The 20,390-nt window shown below is 40.4% G+C and overlaps 1 protein-coding gene across 4 annotated transcripts in view; it reads right to left on the bottom strand.

Annotated features, from left to right (window-relative positions):
- Positions 1–20,390, bottom strand: part of PCCA (propionyl-CoA carboxylase subunit alpha) — a 391,732-nt gene that overhangs the window by 11,534 nt on the left and 359,808 nt on the right. For 3 of the 4 annotated variants that reach the window (XM_026003697.2, XM_026003698.2, XM_072760945.1), the window contains one exon: positions 2,946–3,086. In XM_026003697.2, coding sequence (XP_025859482.1) covers positions 2,946–3,086 — 141 coding nt within the window. Of the gene's footprint in view, positions 1–1,833; positions 3,087–20,390 lie in introns of all 4 variants that reach the window. The other variant, XR_012002039.1, reaches the window with a different exon arrangement.

The raw sequence follows: 20,390 nt of genomic DNA, 5'->3' as shown, positions 1-20,390 counted from the left end.
ATCTATTAAAAAATTCAAAGAATAAGAATAGTTGTAGGACCCTACTTATTTCTTAGGTCCTATTTTTCCTTGAAAACACACAGAGATGATTGATTCCATTATCTTTCTACTGATAAAAGCAGAACTTTGGCTCAGCTATTGCTAGTACTAGAACAACACAACATGCCCCACAGTGCTAAAATAATTTCAAACCACAAAACTTAAAAGTTACAAGTATTATTTCTCATAATGGCCTCAAGTCAGTGCTGTGCCTTTGGGCAAAGGAAAGTTTTTTGCGTTTTAATTACACAAAGCAGATTTCATTGTACAAGTTGCTGTAAAGAGTCTGCGATGAACCCCTGCTTCCCGTCCCCACCCTCTGCATGTGGTGAAGGTATTAGCGATTTGGGGAGACTTTTCACAAATAGTAACTCAAGAGAAAACATTGTTTTACCAAAACACAATGGCACAGAATAAGAAAGGAAGTTGTGCAGGGGCCAAGAGGTGTGGGCAGTGGAAAGAAGAAAGCGCAAGTTCCCCGACCAGCTGAGGCTGGCAGCGGAGAGCACTTGCATCTAAGTTAAGGTGAGCGACACAGATTTTAGGAGCCAATTCACCCATATCTGACTTGAAAGGACTACATAAAATAGAGGTCCCATTACTACACAGAAACATATTTTGAACAATTAGTTCTCAAATTAAACCCTTCTCGAATACCCACATTTAATTATGGGTGGTGGTTTTCAATATTTGAGCTATCCCAAAGAACCAACAACTAATACCACATTGTCCCAATTTACTAAATGCCTTGCTTTCCCACATAAAATTATTAGCCAGGATATGGAAAGTAGGAAGACTAAACCCTCCCAGTGTCTTGGAGATGCTAGACTAGAAGAAAGCAGTTGCTGGAAACAAGGAGGCTGCAAGCTCCCTCCCAGTTCTCTGCCCCAAGAGAGGTACGAGGGAGGCTGGTGCCAGAGGGAAGCTAGTGCCCCCTCCTGCCCACCCTTCAGGTTTCAACTTAGGTGTTGGAAAAGTAAGGATTTCAGTTACACGCTTATTTTTTTTTAAGTGCAAATATGATTTTATAATGAAAACTACACAATCGGGATTGACAAGCTCAGAATGGCAGCCTATGTAGCTTCTACAGAAAGCTAAGAAAAATGAAAACAAACAAAAATAATCACCATGTTGTTTACAAACCTACATTTCTAGTTGCTAGAAGATTCCACTGACTGCTCTGATAATGCACTGTATGAGGGTAGGCATTTCCTTAAAAGATTTATCTATTTTAGGGAATGTGCATGCATGCACACACACACAGGAGGAGGGGTATAGGGAGAGGGAGAGGAGCCTCTGGCAGACTCCCTGCTGAGCGAGGACCTGACCTGGAAGCTGGGCTCCATCTCATCACTTGAAGACCATGACCGGAGCCAAAACCAAGAGTCTACCACTCAACCAAGCCACCCAGGTGCCCCATATGTAGGCATTTTTACAAGATTTTTTATTTGAGTAGAGTTAACACATAAGATTACATTAGTTTCAGGCATATAACATAGTGATTAGACATCTCGCTGTAGGTATTCTTAATGTCAAGGCCAACAGGCTATCATCTTATGATCCTAACCCTTTAGAATGAAAATGCATATATGTAATTTCTATGTATCATTTCTCCCAAATTCTTTTTTTTTAGATTTATTTATTTATTTATTCATGAGAGACACAGAGAGAGAGGCAGAGACACAGGCAGAGGGAGAAGCAGGCACCATGCAGGGAGCCTGACATGGGACTTGATCCTGGGTGTCCAGGATCAGGCCGTGGGCTGAAGGTAACCCACTGAGCCACCCAGGCTGCCCTCTCCCAAATTCTTAAGATAGTCTTAACAAGTACTTTCTTCCAGGAATATCAATGCCATTAAAGTAAAGGTAACAATTCATAGCTACTGAGCCTCTTCTATGCTTTTCTGAAAAAGCAGGTAGAGGTCCATTTCCATATCATCAGGTAAAAGCAACTGTTAAGTCAGTTTTCCAACTTCCCTTAGCATTTCAGGGCTAATCACTTAAACAACTGAAGCTGATTGTTTTTCCTTAATATGCATTTATTGTAAATATTTTTCTAGAAGCCAATGCCAACTTCATGAGTTTTTCTCAACATTATTTTACTTCTGTTAATGCAGAAATATAGAGGCAGTTTTAATGCACTCTTTACAGCAAAATGTGTAAACTCCTGTGACTTACCAGACATAGAAAATGGAATGATCATGTTTGGCCATTACTTTCCAGCACATAAGTAAAACTGCTAGTTTTAAGTTTCCCCTAGAAATCTGGTTGTATTTTTGTTTTCTTATTTTTGATGCAAATCAGTGGAGATTTCTATCCATGCTCTATGGAAACGCACGGATCCCATCAATTTGTCTATAGCCTGTTTATCATGAGACTGAACATGTGAGGAAATATTAATATAGCTTTGATTTGTGCCTTAATGTCACAAGGTCAAGATGAAAAGCTTCAAACTGTGATCCCAAATTATATGTATCAAGTTACGGAAGTGCTCTGGTACTACACAGTTTATGGGATTAACTTTCCTTAGTTTTCCTTCCCATTTACTTCAGAAATCATACAGAAAGTTCCTCACCAAAGGGCTATTTCTTGGTATCAGTTCTTCAAGGATGCTTAAAGCACAGAAAGCTAGAAAGTACCTAAAAATTAAATAAAATACTTCCAAAATACTAAATTTGCCAAAGAACAGAATGAATCTGGCCTTCTTTCTATTCCAGTCCCAGGTCTTTGGGAGGGAAGGTATTCAAGAGATACTGTTACTAACCCAATTCAAATGTGCAACAGTTGAAGAGAGAAGGCAAGAAAGCTATTTTGCTGTTCTCTGGGGGCAGCATGAGTCAAACAAGAGGGGCACAGAGCAGGACCACGCTTCAGCCCACCCGCCCCACAGACAGGAACGGTCCTTACCATGTCTCCAGGCTTGACAGAAATGGCCACCACCACGCCAGGCATCGGGGAGCGCAGAATGCTGCTCGTGTCCTCAGCCATTTTTTCCAGCATATATCTGTTCAGTTCTGCAGCTAGTTTGGTTAAGATATGCACCTGGTACTTAAGGGGAGGGCAAAGAGGGGGAGAGAAAACCATCAATGAGTTTAAATGAAGAACTTTTCCTCAGATGTAGCACTCATTTGGCATACGTTTTTAGCTTTGAAATTTAAATGATAACATCTTTGAAGTCAAATGGATTTTGATAATTGTAGTTAGAAACAGAACATATTCATCTGTTTCTGGCACATGTTGTGAGCTAGTTATTTAAGAAACTTCTTGAAATAAGAACGACCCCAGTAACTAATTAATGACAAACGGTGGTCACCCTGTATCACTCTGAGAAGCAGCTCAAAACTTGATAAACAGTAGGAATTTCCCTTGTCTTCTCTTCACCGCTTACAAACTTATCCCAATTAACATGACTTCCGAGATTGAACTGTGTCAGCCTGAGGAAGAGGGGTGAGCCTGCGAACACCTGCCAGCAGATGGCAGCAGATCGCTGTCTCATGCCTCCCACTCCCCTCCACGGAGGCTGTGCCACCTAGAAGTTAAGACAAAGGCTTTCTGTGTTCCTTTTGGGCAAAATAATATTTAAAATTCAAATTTTTCTAGAGACATAATATGTTATATTCACTCCTGAGAAAATTAGCTTTCTTTTTAGACACAACGTGACGTAGTTTTCCCAAGGACAAGTAGGGTAAAGACGAAATAGAATGAGTTATCTTCTGTGAGGAAAAACAATAATATCCAGATTTTAAAACCACTGAAAGAAACATTATGCACAAGCAAGTATTTCAATGGAAACTTCTGTAGGTGGCTCTTAATTAGGGGCGCATTAATGGGAGTTCAAACAAAACATTTCCAATAAAAGAGAATTTCTGTCCAGGAGGAAAAAAAACCCTCCATCGCTGTGGACAAATATAGGAGCCACAGTTTGGTCTATCAAAAACAAAACAAAACAAAACAAAAAACAAAACAAAACAAAAACAAAACAAAACAAAAAAACCACCTAACTAAAATAAAATGGTTTGAGGAGGTGTTACTCAGTGAAGGCGAAACCACCACCTGAAGATTTCTGGATTCCTACCAGATCACATCTCCCTGGGGTAAGACAGATGCAGCATGGAGGCAGCCCCATTTTGTTCGAAAAAAGCTGCTATAACTCAAAGCCTCCTGTGGGCATTGTGATGGCAGGGATGCAAAAACAAAATAGAACTCACCCTTTCATTCTGGACAGGGATGGCAGAAATCTCTAAGCCTGCTCTTTGCAGGGCCTATTCTAAAGGGGTAGGGGAGAGCCCCAGGAGGAGATCTGATGGCCTAGGTTCCAAGCAGATTTGCCACCATGACAGGTTGAATAATAACATCTTTTGCATGTTTCTTTACTCCTGAGTGTGTGTTTTGCAATCAAGACATACAAGTGTCTGCCAGTTTCTGAAGGATATGATCCTTAAGTGAAATTACAGTGCAAATAAAAGCTTTTTGCTCCTATTAAAATTCATCTGAGTCATAAGTGGCAATGGAAAAGCAAGGAGAGTGCATTCTGCTGTCAGTCTAATAAACATTCTGGGCAGAGGGACTATTTATCAGTGATGAATTGTACCTCAAAGTCCTTCATTAAACTATGGGGGGGTGGACAGCAAAAGAAGGGAGAATATAATTGTACCAAATTGCATGGTTTTCATATCTGTGCTCCATCTGCTTTAGAAAAGGAAATCCAGTATCACCAGGAGGAGAGTCACGGGGAAAGTCACTTCTCCAGCCACCAGCACCCTTGGCTGCTCCATGTGACTGGCCAGCACCCAGATGGAGATTTTTCCCTCTGTTTTTCATACATTTGACCTCAAAATGTGAAGTCTGAATTCAGGGAAACTATCTTTCTACACTGAGGATAATATGATTTATCACATTTCACCACAGTGGATAGGCTTAAAAACTAATTTTAGCTATATCACAAACAAGTCTTATTATAAATAAAGAGCTAAGATTGTACCCAGCTCCATTTCTCCCCAGAAATTACAAGATCCTGACTAAAACTGGATCCTTTTACTATTTTTATAATTTTCATATCTCTTGAATTCCTTTCTCTGTAGGACTCCTGCTTTGCTTGGAAAGAGATGTAAAAGAGTCACAAAACTCAACGCCTTTAGATGCAGTCTTTGTTATTGATGAGATGTTCCTTTTCCTTTTGTATTTGTTTATTGTTCTTAAATCTGTTTGGGGGATAAGCGACTTATTGTAATCACAAGTGAAAAAATAACAACGGGGTAAATGCCTCGGGAAAGGCCTCGGTGCAAATAGTTGGCTAAGAAAAGACCTTTCTGAATATAAAAAGAGGAGGCAGCAAGAAGGTTCTCTTTTTAAGATTACCTTTGATGTTGTCCTGACCCCTTGAGCGCGCCCACACAAACACGCCTCTTAAAACTGCGTCTTGGCTACAGGCTTGGCAAAGCGTGGCATACAGCCTGCCCGGGTGGCATCCAAGCAAGTGTAGCACATGGGCCCTGCAGAACAAGCTGCCAGGGGAGAACCATAAAAGCTTCTAGATGCTCCAGAAAAGAAGTCATTTAAGAATGTACACTAGGGCTTTCAAAGCTTATGATCAGAACTGCTATTTATTGGTTTCTCTGAATTCTGAGGAGGCACGGGCAGAACAGCCAACCAGCTGAGAGAATCCATGAAAATGCCTTCTGAGGGCACAGAGTTGGGTTTTATGCCAGGCATTTAAAAATTCCTAGTGGGTTCTGCAGAACTTCCCTGGAGGGTTTTGACTTTAAATTGTTGTTGTTGTTGTTACTGTTTGCAAGCACCGAAACCACAAACTTGATGTTTTGGCGGTGGGAGTCCAAAATTTTACAGGTTAGTTGACAGGACAGGGAAGTAAATCCTCAAAGAGACCAGAAGGTTCTCACCCTGCAAGGCCATGAGGGATCAGAAGCCGCTCAGTCCTGGGTCCTGAACTAGACTCGCTGTGGGTCCATCAATGGATGGAGCCTCACTGTGGGCTTAGGGAGGTGCTCAAAAATTGCAGCTGAATGAATGATCAAGTTCTTGGAAAACACACCTCATGGTATAAGCACTGAGGACAGGTGCTCTCCAGGACTCCAAGCTGGACAATAATGGGAGGGAAAGAGGTGCCATCTAATGACCCCAGTTTAGGTCTCTAAGCAAATGAATTGCTTGGCTTCTGCAATGTAAAACCATGTCTAACAAGAAAATTTCTCCCAAAAAGTTCAAAAGAAAGAAGGAAGAGAAGGCAATCATACCAGATGTAAGAGGACCAGGAAGAAAACCACCAGAGATGGACAATTAAAAGGAACACAATGGAATTGTTTTAAAAGTTGATGTGCAGCTCTTAACCTGACAAAAGGGGGAAAGGTGTAGGGCAGAGAGCTGCTGAAGTTGGGGGAGGAGGGAGCGGTCAGGGTTTGGGAAGGATCTATGTTTTTGATCAGATCCGTTAACAAAAAACACCCTGAGAACAGGCATGCTGACCGGTGCCATGCATACACACAGCTCATGTGCCACCGAGGGGCAGGGAAGCCCTCGCTCCGGGCAGCTCTCGCTCTGGACACAACTCCACTCAGGTGGTCACACAAAACACCTTGCTGCCCATCTCTGCATCTCCTTGCGTCTCTAGGGCCTCTAGATCCACCAGCAATTTGACACATCCCATGTGCCTGCACTTGCATGACCCAGAGGTCTATGGGTTCTTTGCAAAAGGAGTGCTTCCAGTTTGCTTTACCTATTTTTTCACTTGTGATTTCCTCTTAAAGTAGTTCACCTCTGGTTTCCGTTTCTATGTCGTTCTTCCAAAACAATGAGGATATGTACAGCTGATGAACTGTTCGTGTTTTTGCCTGGCAACTGTGGGTCATCTTGGCCAAGGGTCAAAGATAAACTTTACTAGGAATTATTTTACATTGATTCCCTCAGCATCCTGAAGCACTGGTCACATGCGACATATGGACCCTCACTAAGGTGGCCAGCACTGCACTTCTTCACATACAAGGCTCTCTTCTTCAAGGTTTTCCACCTTTCAGCCCCAAGGGTTTCCAACATTCAGCTGTGCCTGCATTTCCACAGTGTGGCAGTGAGAGCGAACACTCAAATATGCCCCTAAAAGTCTGCTTTCCTAACTCTGAGCTGGAGAGCATTCGTCAATGTTCTTGAAGTGACAGAAATGACTAGCTGCAAAAGATGACACATCTCTAAAGACATCGGTAGTTCGGAAAAGTATTTTAAAAAACCCCACTAAATAGAAATTAAAACACTGAGGTAGAATTAGAATCTTAATTCAACTTTTTTTTTTCTCCCTTTCCTAAGTTCTCTGTGGGATATACAATTAACACGAGAGGACAAACATAGCAAGGGTTTGATGTCCTGTAACATGCAAGCATCTCTATTTCAGCATTGGGCCCAGCAAAGCCAAATCGACCAAAATCTCCAGGAATCAATGCTCCGAACATCCAACATCAAGAATCAGTGAGTATGTAGCTGCCCTCCTCTTGGAGGGATGCCCCTGGCGATGAAGGTGAACTGAACAAGCGGCTGTTAAAGTGTCTGTACAGCTGCAACCACTGGGGCAGCCTGTTAGCATAATGCTGTGACAACTCCATCCACACAGTCTCAAGGTAGCCGTCAATCAGGACGCATCATTTAATCCAACAGCACTCGAAGGACTTTCTCCGACAACCCACATGACAGCATATCTACAGCTCTATTTATATCAGCGCCCAGTTGTGTTTACAATGCTGTAGCAATTAGAAAAGATGCAACAGGCAGCAATATTATGGAAATTTTCATTTTGCAGTATTGCCCCGTAAAGTGTGATCCTGCTTCACAGAGTCAGGCTAAATGACAAAAGGCTATTTTCTTCACTCTCCCAGCTCAGACAGCACTTCATTTGCAGCTATCTATAATTAGATTAATGGTGTAGTGCAGTACAAAGCAGGCCCACTTCACATCAGATAGCATATGAATTAGGACAAACACTTATTTCAATTCCAGGCAGAGAAAGCAACGACTGGGGTATTTAGCATACCCTTTATGGTGGAATGAGATGTTAATTGTGTACCATTACCTCTAAACTGCTTGCTTGTTGTATAAATCACTGTGCTAATTGATGCAGAGATAGAAATGTAGCCACAGGCAAGAAAGCAAAGGAATGACGGCTGAAGATGCTGGATAAAGGATTATCGAGTAAAACCATATGGAGATGAGGTTCCTTTGAAACCTTTCCTTTCTGCCCAAGAGCAGGATTTCTTAAAAGTACAGAAAAACTCTTGTGCAAGTAAAGAAAATTTAATTTTTCACATTTCTTTTTGGAAACACCCACTTCTTTGAAAAGTTCCTCGCTGCCAGAAATCTAAATAAGAGGTATGTGGAATTAATCTGAATATACACTTACAAAAACACGGGCTGTGTAGTTTTCAAAGTCAGATCTCCCTATCTGGGTTTTGGGCTCACGGGTTAATAAGGAACACTTGTAAACTACCTGAAGCAGATGTTTCTGACCCATCTACAAGGCAAAAATAAATTCTTTCCCAAGACTTGGGAGTTGTTCTTCTAGACCAAAACAAAACACAACACAAAATGCTGCTGGCCTAGGTCTGTTATCGTCTCCAATTACGTAGAAGGATTTATTCAGGATGTGAATCCAACAGAACCATTTTGATCTGCCATTGAAACAACGATTTTAACACCATCACCAAAACACTGAAATCGGACAACTCCCGTTCATGATTTTATATCAATAGTAATGGATTAGAGGAAATCTTTTTTGGTTTCCCCCTAAAACTAGCACAACATAATAAACAAAAGCACATCGAAATTTAAAAGTATCAGTCTTATTACAAAGTGCTACTCTTCTCTTTTTAAAATGTCTCATTCAGCACTCAACAGCTCTTAGTGGGGTAAAAATGAGTGTCTTGGGAGCACAAATATAGAAATCAAATGCTACACTCAAAAAGTCAAACTGTCAAAGATTCACGGATAAATGTGCTCTGGGGAAGTTTATAAATCAAGTGCATGCATCCTGTGTGTGTTCACAATTTTTTTCATAGCAAAGCAGCAGTAAGGTGCAAATTACTGCTGTGCACTTTTTCACAAATCCAGCTGTTTAGTAATTAGCACTGTTAACAAACTTTTACACAGAGAGTAAATATAGTGGGTCAGTTAATAGTTCAAATTCTCAACTTCAGAGTAACAGTTAATATATCCATCTATTGGAAATGCACTTTTGAGAAATACTGTGTATATAGTTCAGCCTTGTGAAATCCAAATACCATATTAACTTGCAAGACAATAAAACAACATCCCAAGAAACTATAATGTCTGGTCCCAGTTATCACCACTGAAACCTGGGGGGGCAAGTCTGCTTTTCATGGTACCAAATGGTCCTTAAATATCCTCAACACCTGTACTGCAACTGCAAAGTCAACAGTTTAAGGTTTAGGGCATTATGCTAAATAATACTTATATATGTATATATTATTTATAGTATATTTCATATGATACTTAAATAAACACACACAGAGAATATGTATATGTATATAAAGAAACATCATTGGTCCTTGAAATGGAAAACAGTGTCAGCGAGATAAATAGCATGATCTACCCTGAAGTAACACCTCCCATGCATGCAGCTAGGTGACATAAATGGAAGTGCACTGGAGAAAAGATCTGGAAGCAGTGTAAGGGCCTGCTCCCTATCATTAATCACTTGTTTGAACCACTTAAACTAGGGCAGTACAGCCCGCAGCAAAACACCAACACACCCCTTGCTTGCAAGCTTATTTATGATGCCGGTGTTAACAGGAGAAAATATATGGTTTCTGATATTGCAACCAGTTCCCCAGCATTTGCTCCCTTTAATTGAAAAAGGCAGTTAAACACAAAGTAAATCATTCAGTTAGGTTAGCTGTTTAATGACACATAATTGATAATGTCAATATGTGGCAGTGACATAATGTACCACTTTCAACACCGGCCCACTTATGGTTATGAATCAATCTATATTCCTGGTTTTATTCTTTCACTGCTAAGTTGGTTCTTGAACTTCAGTCTTTGGGGGAACGACCAATGTGCCCCAAGGAGTCACAGTGGTACAGCGATTTCATTGACAGTTTTTGAGGCAAGAATTACAAAAATAGAGGTGGGAGGAAATTTCCAGCAAAACAAAACAATAAAAATCCATGCAGCCCATTTCTGCAACTCATCTTTCAAAGTTCTTGCTGAAAAATAAGTTTTCTTAGAGAAAAGAACTATCTTAGGCTAAGATCAAAACCTTTGGAGGAATGGGTCAATGTGGGTGTATCTCTGGATTATTTCCAAAAGACAATTCCCTCTGAAGGGAAAGAAATGGGGACAATGGTCAATAACATAAAACCTAACCTAACTTTTTTTCAATTTCTTTTTTTTTTTTCATCTGGACACACGAGTCCTTCCAATTCTAATATCCTAAGATAAGCAACTTTTCTTTTTTCACAACAGTGCTGAAAATGAAATCGACAATTAAACATTAAGCCCAGTATTTCATAAATCCTATTTCCTCAGTTATGTTCCACTGACGTTACTTTCCTCATGATTTGAATCGTTGGTATCTTAAGAGAGAACCAAAACTGATGGAAAAGTAAAGGAGCCAAGCACAGGAAGCCAACCCACCCCCACTCTGCCGGGCAGGCCAGTGCTAATCGCAGGTCCTCAGTGGGTTTCTCAAAGAGTGAGTCAGTGAAAGGGGTAACGTCCCTGGTGCCCAGCACGGTGGGGACACGAGGTACAGGTGTGCCACGATAAAGGAGCCCAGCCTCTGCTTCACTGGGGTGCCCACAAGCTGTCTAACAAGCAGGTACATATGCCACAAAGGTAATTTGCTGGAATAAGTGGCACTTTCCCATCCACAAAGGCAAGTCCATTGACAATGTGCTATACAGAACTCACAAAACAGAGCCCATGCATTGTTTGATCAGGAGTCTCTGTGACACATTATGACTATAATGAGTCATTTCTTTCTTATACAAGAAAAATATTATAGATCTTTGAAAGCCTTGTACTCAATTATGTAACAATACCAACATCTGTGAACAGTATAGGCTGTTTCTATTCTGTATCCTGAATTGTTTTACGTAATTACACATTTATAAGGTATTTGGTAAACCAGTAAGAAGGTACCTTTTTAAAAGCACTATATAATTTGAGGTACAATGAAATGTTCTCTTGAAAATCTATAATTAGGGCAGCATCAGGTTACAGAAAAGTACAGGAAATGTTATAAAATAGGGAAGTGTACTATTTTGCTATGGTCCCCCACCCCTCTATTTCCTCCTCTTCTATTTGAATTATTCTTTGCTCATCTCAAGTTAAAGTTATGTTGTCTCTGGGGTGCAGAATAAGTGAACTCTGGGGGAAAAGTCAGGGAGCTTGGCCTTCCCTTGTAAGTCCTACAGTCCTGAGATGGAACACCAGAGGCCAGGGTAGTGTGCTGATGCCAGGGGCTGTTCAACGATACTTTTGGTTTTATATGGATTTTTTAAATGACGAAATATTTTTTTACTATTACGAATTCACTACAGAAATTCAGAACCCAATAAGCCCAAATGTTGGCTTGTATTGGTCAGAAATCTGAAAAATATATCAAGGCAAAGCAAACAAAACTACAGATAATACTACTGGGTAGTACTTTAGCACAAGGAGGTTTTGAGCTGAAAGCAATTAATTCTCTGCCCTCCCCATCCTGTCTAAAAGCAGGTCTCTTTCTCTCCCACACACAGGAAGAGAACTGCTCCCGAACTACTCTTATCACCTGAGAAAGCTCTTATCTGCATAATAAAACCCTATTTATCATATGTTTCCTAATTACCTTCCCACAATTTACCTCTACCCCCAGAAGCCCTCAACCTTCCCTTCCTTTGTCTCAACACTATATTATCCTTTGTTATAATAGTATATAGCCCCAAGTTCTGAATGTCTCAAGTCACATTTCTTTGGGAACTCCCATGCAGAAGTATATGATATTACCTATTTTTTTCTCTTGTTAATCTGTCTTTGTCAGTTTGATTTGCAAGGCTCCAGGCACTGAAATCTAAGAAGACAGAGGGGGAAGTTTTCCTCTCCTACACCACTCAACAGCCAGTGGTCCAAAGTACTGGGAATGATCATGTGAGGGACAACGAAATTTAATCTGCCTTTCAAGGTCCTTCCTTCTAGCTGTACCAAGGATCAGATGGACATAAGACAGATTAACAGGAGAAAATCAAATTTAAAATCATAGTTACGAGGAGTTTACACAGGCATGAAATTGCAAAGACAGGCAAAATGAGGTATCTCTGTCATGCTGAACACTGAGAAGTGGGTAACGGGGTCTGGGACCTCAAAGGGAAGGGATGCAACCTTCGGAAAAAATAAAAAACAGTTAATGGTATGGTAGGCAAATGTTTGCTGGGCCACTCAGAAACAATGGGACATAGAGGACTTTGATCAGACAGGCCTTTCTGATTCCTCCCTAGCAGACCTAGTTCACAGTATAATGTAATTATCTATGGTGACAGCTCTCTTCATGGAGCAGGTCCTCTATCTAAATTTTTTTTCAGGCAGTTATGGAGGAGGTTGGCCTCTGCCATCTGTCAGGGGGTACTGCTTAGCAATTTTATAGTTTAAAATTCTAACATATCTTAGAAGTTTAACTTGTGCCACTTAATGGACTTCTGGCATGTCACAAACTATGCACTGTAGAACATATGATACTGAAGATAGAAGAAACCTGTAAGGTCCTGTGGTCATCTGAGGGAAGAGGAGATGTGACCACCATATTTGAAGCAGCAGAAAAGAGTGGGGGAAAAAAAAAAGCACAAGATACTGAAGCCAAATGACTTGAATTTTGATATCCCAACAAATGTCACCTTTAGACCAGTGACCTAACTTCTCAGAACAAATCTCTTCATTTCTAAAAGCAAGAAAAGACATGCATTAAATGATGTAGGGATTAAACTGACAAAGATTTGCAAAGTAACTAGCAAGTACCTGACAGTAACTACTCACCAAATATTTTGTTTCCTTCCCAAACACCTCTCCATGTCCGACAAGAGACAGTAGATACAATTTGCTTTTTCATTGCATATTGTAAAACATCTTGAATTAGCAACTATACTTGTTACAGTTCTAGTTCTATGGTTCCACATTCAGGAGTGAATAGACTAAATTTTTCAAATACCATGTTTAGCTCTAAGATCAAATAAAGGAAATTGGTTCTGATATTAAGAAGGCTTCTAGATCAGGCAATGCAGGATTCTATGGTCATCCTTTCCTTAGATACTGTCATACTGAATTAGAGAAATAGTTTGGTTCATTCATTCAAAAACCATTTATCAAGCATATATGAGCAATATGAAAATATAAATAGGAAAAAATGGCTCCTGACCTCAAACACCATAACCTGGCCAGAGAGAAAAGACAATCATGAATAATACAAATATAAATACATATCAGTCCTACAAAGGATACAATCAATATGATTTGGACTTTTTTATTTTAGCCCCTCTCTTGAAATTAAGTGAAAGGAAATCAAACTCTTTTTCATACTCCGATTACTCTGGACACTAACTCTGGGCATTTTCCCCACACCAAGTAATTCTCCCAGTTGATAGACACCAACTGGGTATTCTACAGTTTGTTTCAGTTCTTATACTATCTACCTATAGTTAGCGTCAGACCCCACAGGTTAGAGGCTCAGGCCCACAAGACAGCCCCCACATCACATGCCAACCACAAGTCCAGCTTGTCACCTGCGCTTCTGACTGACCTGCTATAAACTGGAGGTTCCCACAATCCCCTCCTCAGATTTGATACTTTGTTAGAATGGCTCACAGAACTAGGGAAGATAGATTATTCATTTATTATCAAAGGAGACAGCTGGGAAAAAGCCACAGAAAAGAGATGTGTAGAGCTAAGTATGGTGACAGGAGTGTAAAGCTTCCATGTGCATTCCACGGTGGCACCTTCCTAGCACCTCCATGTGTTCAGCAATCCAGAACCTCTCCAAATCTTTTCAATTAGAGTCTTTTATGGAGGCTACATTATGGAGACATGATTGATTAAATCACTGGCCATTAGTGGTTAGTTCAACCTCCGGTCTCTCTCTATTGCCTCCCCAGAGGTCAGGAAGGTAGGGCTGAAAGTTTTAGTCCTTGAATCATCTTCTTGGCTTCCGTGGCAACTAGGCCCCATCTTTAGAGGCTTTGCAAAAGTTACCTCATCAACACAGCTCAGGTATGGTTTAAAGGGGCTTGTTATAAGTAATGGAAGATGCTCCTTTTGCCTTCATCACTCATTTCACTTAGGAAATTCTAAAGGATTTAGGAGCTGCATGCCAGGAATGAGACAAAGACCAAACATTTATTTCTTTTTACAAATCATAGTATCTCACCAAGTCAAAACTCTTGACACCAGAATTCTGGGCATATTCTCTGAGAAGATGCTGGAGGCCATACTGGGTGGGTCTAGAATTCATCAAAGCCTACATATCTAAATCTCTCTTTCAAGTACATGTAAACACATAACTTACTTCTCATGCCTCATTCTCATTTGGAATTTTCACTGATAATACCCTTAGCCTAATAATTTGGCCTTCCATTCAATTCTTTTTTTTAAGATTATTTATTTATTTATTCATAGAGATGCAGAGAGAGAGAGAGGCAGAGACACAGGCAGAGGGAGAAACAGGCTCCATGCAGAGACCCTGACGTGGGACTCGATCCAGGGTCTCCAGGATCACACCCTGGGCTGTAGGCAGTGCTAAACCACTGCGCCACCGGGGCTGCCCCTTTCCATTCAATTCTTATGAGTGTTCTCCTAGCTGGAAACTTCGCCATATCTATGCTGATCTATCATAATCTTTCCTCAGATTATGTTTCTAATTTCTCATGCCAGAAGAATTCATATTTGAGGAAATAGAGAGATTTATGAGAGAGAGGAGGAGAACTGGGGACTGAGTTTGTTAAGTGAACCTTGAAAGCTCTTATAAAATTTAAGATGTATTTTATGGAGTTAACAATAGTTAAAGGCTTGTACAAGTACTACAATAAAGAAGTATATAAAACAAGCTAATAATCCCCCTATTCCCCTGAAGTCATGAAATAATTTGTATTATAAACCTCCTACTCAAAAAGATCTATAAAAATATAAATACACATATCTATTTTTACAAATGCTTCCATACTGTGTAAAATACAAGGAAGCCATTCAAAAAAAGAGAAATTTTGAAACGGAGAAATCCATGAAATTTTGCCATTCAACATTCTTGACTCACTATAAGCTCTTAAACAAAGGGATGAACTTCTAAACACAGGAAGAAATTTAGGTAACTTATTTTTCTTTTTACATGCTTAGCTCATCTAAAGCAGAGGAAAATACCTGTGTATTGCTCCCAACCCCCCTCCATAATACACAGACTCTGCCATGACAACTCCAGAATGTAGAAAAATAGACCCACATGGCCCTGTCAGCTTCTTTTACAAGGGCTCAGTTCCCTTCTCTGTGAGGATGAGAAAGCCCTGTTGTAAATGCAAGAAGGCCTTGGGTATGCTTCCCCTCAGCTTCTCCAACCCTCCTTCCCAAGGCTGCACTGACAAATCACATACTCTGCCATCTGCTCTATCTCCCTATCCTTTTCTCAATTTTGTTCTCTTTTTCTCTAACTATCCTCAACAGCATGACTTGTTATGTGTACCGAAGAGATAACTCAGCCTGGGTGCAATGATTCCACAATAATTTCCCCAGAAGTCGTCCTTCACTCAAATACTAATACTCATACCAGTCAACATAAAGCTCTCTTAACTTTATAAATTTTAACTACTTGGTGATTTTCTGAGTCTAAAAGGAAAGGAATGCCAAAAGAAACCACCAAAAGCTTTGGTCACAGAAGTTTTGATCATTTCGCTATTGACTTATTTCTAAGTGATAGCAGTCTAATCAAACTGAAAAACACCTAACACTTTGACAATGACAACTAAATGATGTTATATACAGCAGTCCATGAAATAAGGCTGAGAAACATTTCAAGTGTGCCCATAATCCAGAGACCAGGAGTGCTATTGGCTATTCTTTGTTGACCTGTAATGTTTTCCTCTGGGTTGCAAGTATAGGAAAGAGAGAGCCCGGGGGAGGGGGATGGAATGGTTGCTGCTGGGCAACCTCACTCCGTGGCATCCACTTTAGTGAATCCACCCTGGATCAGGCCTCTGTTTCACAGTCTTAGAAATTAGACTTCCTCTATAGCACAGACTGGGTCATTGTCAGTTTTAGATGTATCTGCTCATTGAACTCACAAGAAATGGATGTGTAAAATCTATCTTATGAATTTATAATCAGAAATATATCCATAAAGGGAAGTAGCCTATCCCCTAAGGGTAGCAGTGTGGGTATACAAATTATAGTCTGTGGTTGTTTGATACGATGGAGTCAGCAGAAGGGGCATCGAATGGTCTTCAGCAGTGCTCTCCATTCAGATAGAATAAGCAGTGGAACATTCTTAAACCAGAAGCATCAAAACTTACCCAGAGGCCTTGCTAAAACAGATTGCTGAGCCCCACATCCAGAGTTTCTGATTCAGGCCTGGGCTGGGTCTTGTATTTCTAACAAATGCTCAGGAAATGCTGAAGTATGATCTGGGGCCACGCTTGTGCAAGTGTGGACATAAGACATCCTTCTCCACTATTGGAACAGCCTTTCCAAGGGGGCTTTCTTAGACCCTCTGGGCTGCTCTAACAGAACACCAGGGCTGGGTTGCTTCTAAACAACAGACATTTATTTCCCACAGTCGTGAAGGTTGGTAAGTTTAAGATTAAGGCATCGGCAGATTTAGTGTCTGGTAAGAGCCTGCTCCCTGGTTCATAAGCAGCCATCTTTTTGCTGTCCCCACAAAGGGGCAAAGAATCTTTCTGGGGTCCCTTTTATAAAGGCACTAATCCCAAAGACTCAACCTCCAAATACCACCATAAGGAAGCTAGGTTTCACCACATGAATTTGGGGGTAGGGAGATATAAACACTCTGTCTCTAGCAGGGATTTTTTAGCTCATGTCCAAGTGAGAAGTCTCTCTTTCCCTAGACTCAGCCAAATATAACGCTATTAAAGAATGCTTCTTTGACTCTTCCTCTGTGTAGAAAAAACTTCTGAGTGACATGGTCTTTCTTCATATATGATAATCACTGATAAGCCCAAGAAATTATGAGTAGAGGGTTAGTACTCTCTAAATTGGGTTCAGGTCCTGACGTTTTTGTGTGGTCTATGGTGTTACCTCACCTTCTACCCTATTTCCTCATCTGTTAAATGGGGGAGAATATTGCTGTCTTGTAGAATTTTTTTAGCTGTGGTTAAAAAAAAAACTAACTTATAGACTTTTTCCCAAATTTTTATTTAAATTCTAGTTAGTTAACAAATTGTTGACTTATTTTAATATTTGAATGAGATAAGATGTAAACTGTCTGGCATAATTCCCAGCCCACAAAGTATCCAGTGAATGGGAGATACTATCATGACTCTTGTTATGTTGATATGAACTGAATTTTGACTCCTCGAAATTCACAGGTTGTAGCTCTAACCCCCAGTGTAGCTATATGTGGAGACAGTGTCTTTTGAGAGGCAATTAACATTAAGTGAAGTCATAAGTAGGGTTCTAAGGCAACAAAACCATGCACTTATAAGATGAGGAAGACACATCAGGAGTCTGTGCACACAGAGGAAAGACCATGAGAGAACACAGGAAAAAGGAGAGTGAAGGACAGCAGAATTTGCCATTCCAAATTGTGTCTCTTTGGCATGGTGATTATTTGAAGCTGGTTATTATTTAAAAACAGCAGACATAAGTGAAGCTCTAAAAACGAAGTGGAAGTTATTACCCTTTTGTAAGCAATATCCACATTTATAAGGGAATTCTCCATTTGAAAGTGCATCTCCTTCCCTGTACCAGAAAGAGGGGGATGACTTTAAGTCTCTAGAAACTTTGTAACTATAGTTGACGTATTGCATTGGTTTCAGGTTACCACACAGTGGTCAAATCTCTGGCAACTTATCAACAGAGAAGGCAATGACTTAGATATGCATAACATTACCCTTGTTTATCAGGCTTTTCCTGGTGACATTCCATAACTAACTCCCCTGCCTCAATATCTTCTTTTATCATTAGCTGAGATGGGATTTTTAATTTTTATTTATTTATTCATGAGAAACAGAGAGAGAAACACACACACATAGACAGAGGGAGAAGCAGGCTCCATGCAGGGAGCCTGATGTGGGACTCAATCATTCCAGGACTCTAGGATCACGCCCTGAGCTGAAGGCAGGTGCTCAACCACTGAGCCACCCAGGTGTCCCAAACTGAAGTTAATTTAATTGAATGAGCAAGTCAGTCCCTTGATATTCAGGCTGCACTCCAACTCTCTGGGGCATCAGAAACAACTGTACTGTTTAGCAATCTCTACAAAATCAGAAATGTGATTCTAGAAGCAATTCAAACCTCCCCTATTCATCCCAAAATACTTCTAGGTGCCATAAAAGATCAGGACATTGGAAACCATGGTCTTGTACTTAAGGGAAATTTAAATAGTAATCGCTCTAGACCTCTGATAATTGGCAGAAATAGCTCCAAAACTCCTTGAAGAAAAGTTGGATACTTTCTCTGTACCTTTGCGATATAGATTTTCTACCTCTATCTTCTCTAGGATGTAAGAGCTATTCTTTGAAATGTGAACATTAGGGAGATGTTTCTCATCAGAAGGTGAAAAAGGAAGGGGACAGTGGGAACAGGAAGGTATTTGGAAAATAGGTTACTGAAAAATCTTAAATGTCTTCTCAGGAAATAATAGAAAAATCTTTGGCCATCTAAGCAAGAAACCTTAATATATTCCATGTGCCAGAAACACAACTTAGATTCAAATGCTCTTTTATAAGTTGGTAAGTTTTGCATTATTAGACCCATCTCATGGCTGAAGTTGAAAATGAAAGCCTGGGATGCCTGGGTGGCTTAGTGGTTGGGCATCTGCCTTCGGCCCAGGGCGTGATCCTGGAGTCCCGGGATCGAGTCCCTCATCAGCTCCCTGCATAGAGCCTGCCTCTCTCTGTGTGTCTCTCATGAATAAATAAATAACATTTTAAAAATTAAAAAAGCGGGCAGCCCTGGTGGCTCAGCGGTTTAGCGCCGCCTGCAGCTCAGGGTGTGATCCTGGAGACCTGGGATCGAGTCCCACGTCAGGCTCCCTGCATGGAGCCTGCTTCTCCCTCTGCCTGTGTCTCTGCCTCTCTCTCTCCTCTCTATGTATTCTCATGAATAAATAAATAAAATCTTTAAAAAAAATTAAAAAAGAAAGAAAATGAAAGCCGTATGCATCTGTAGGTTTATGTGTGTCTATATATATACGTTACAGATGTGTCATATTTTTCTACTTCTGGACGGTACTACCAAAATTAATTTGTCAACAGCTCTAAAATTAATTGGCTTAAAATTAAGCACTTATAAATGAAGTATTCTTAAAGTTCTCAGAAATGTAACAAACAAAATGCTTCCTAGGTTCACTTGGTCTGGGAAATTATTCAATATTAAAACTAGTTTAGGGATACTTAGGTGGCTCAGTGGTTGAGTGTCTGCCTTGGGCTCAAGGCATGATCCCGGGGTCCGGGATTGAGTCCCACATCAGCTCCTGTAGGGGGCCTGCTTGTCCCTCTGCCTGTGTCTCTGCCTCTCTCTGTGTCTCATGAATAAATCGATGAAATATTAAAAACAACAACAACAACAAAAAACTAGTTCAAGTTTGTTGGTCAATTAAAATAAGTCTTTAAAGTTATCAATATTCAATATAATACTTTTATTCTACCTAGGCTTACTAAATACGTTTATTATCTTGGCGAATTTTGGCAGCAAGAAAAACAGCTTGGAATGATGACTGTCTAATGTCTCATGAAACTTTTGTCAGTAGTCTACACATTGCTGGAATTTACATAGATATAAGCAGGATAAGAGTCTCTAGGTGAACTTCACAATAATTATATTGTATGGTATGTGTACTTAAAAATAGCTTCCACAATCTTCTAGCTAATTTAAAACTTCCCAGTTTTGCTGAGTTTGGGGAATTACTCTCTTGTTAGCTCCAATGTTGCTGTCCCCGAATGAGATCATACACATGATTTGAAGGGTATGACTGGGGAAAGAAACATGTTAATAGGGACAGCTGGGTGGCTCAGCGGTTGAGCATCTGCCTTCAGCCCAGGACATGATCCTGGGGTCCTGGGATCTAGTTCTGCATCAGGCTCCCTGCATGGAGTCTGCTTCTCTCTCTGCCTATGTCTCTGCCTCTCTCTCTCTCTCTCATGAATA

The sequence above is a fragment of the Vulpes vulpes genome, chromosome 6 (assembly GCF_048418805.1).
Source record: "Vulpes vulpes isolate BD-2025 chromosome 6, VulVul3, whole genome shotgun sequence".
NCBI lineage: Eukaryota > Metazoa > Chordata > Mammalia > Carnivora > Canidae > Vulpes > Vulpes vulpes.
This window is presented reverse-complemented; position numbering and strand designations above follow the sequence as displayed.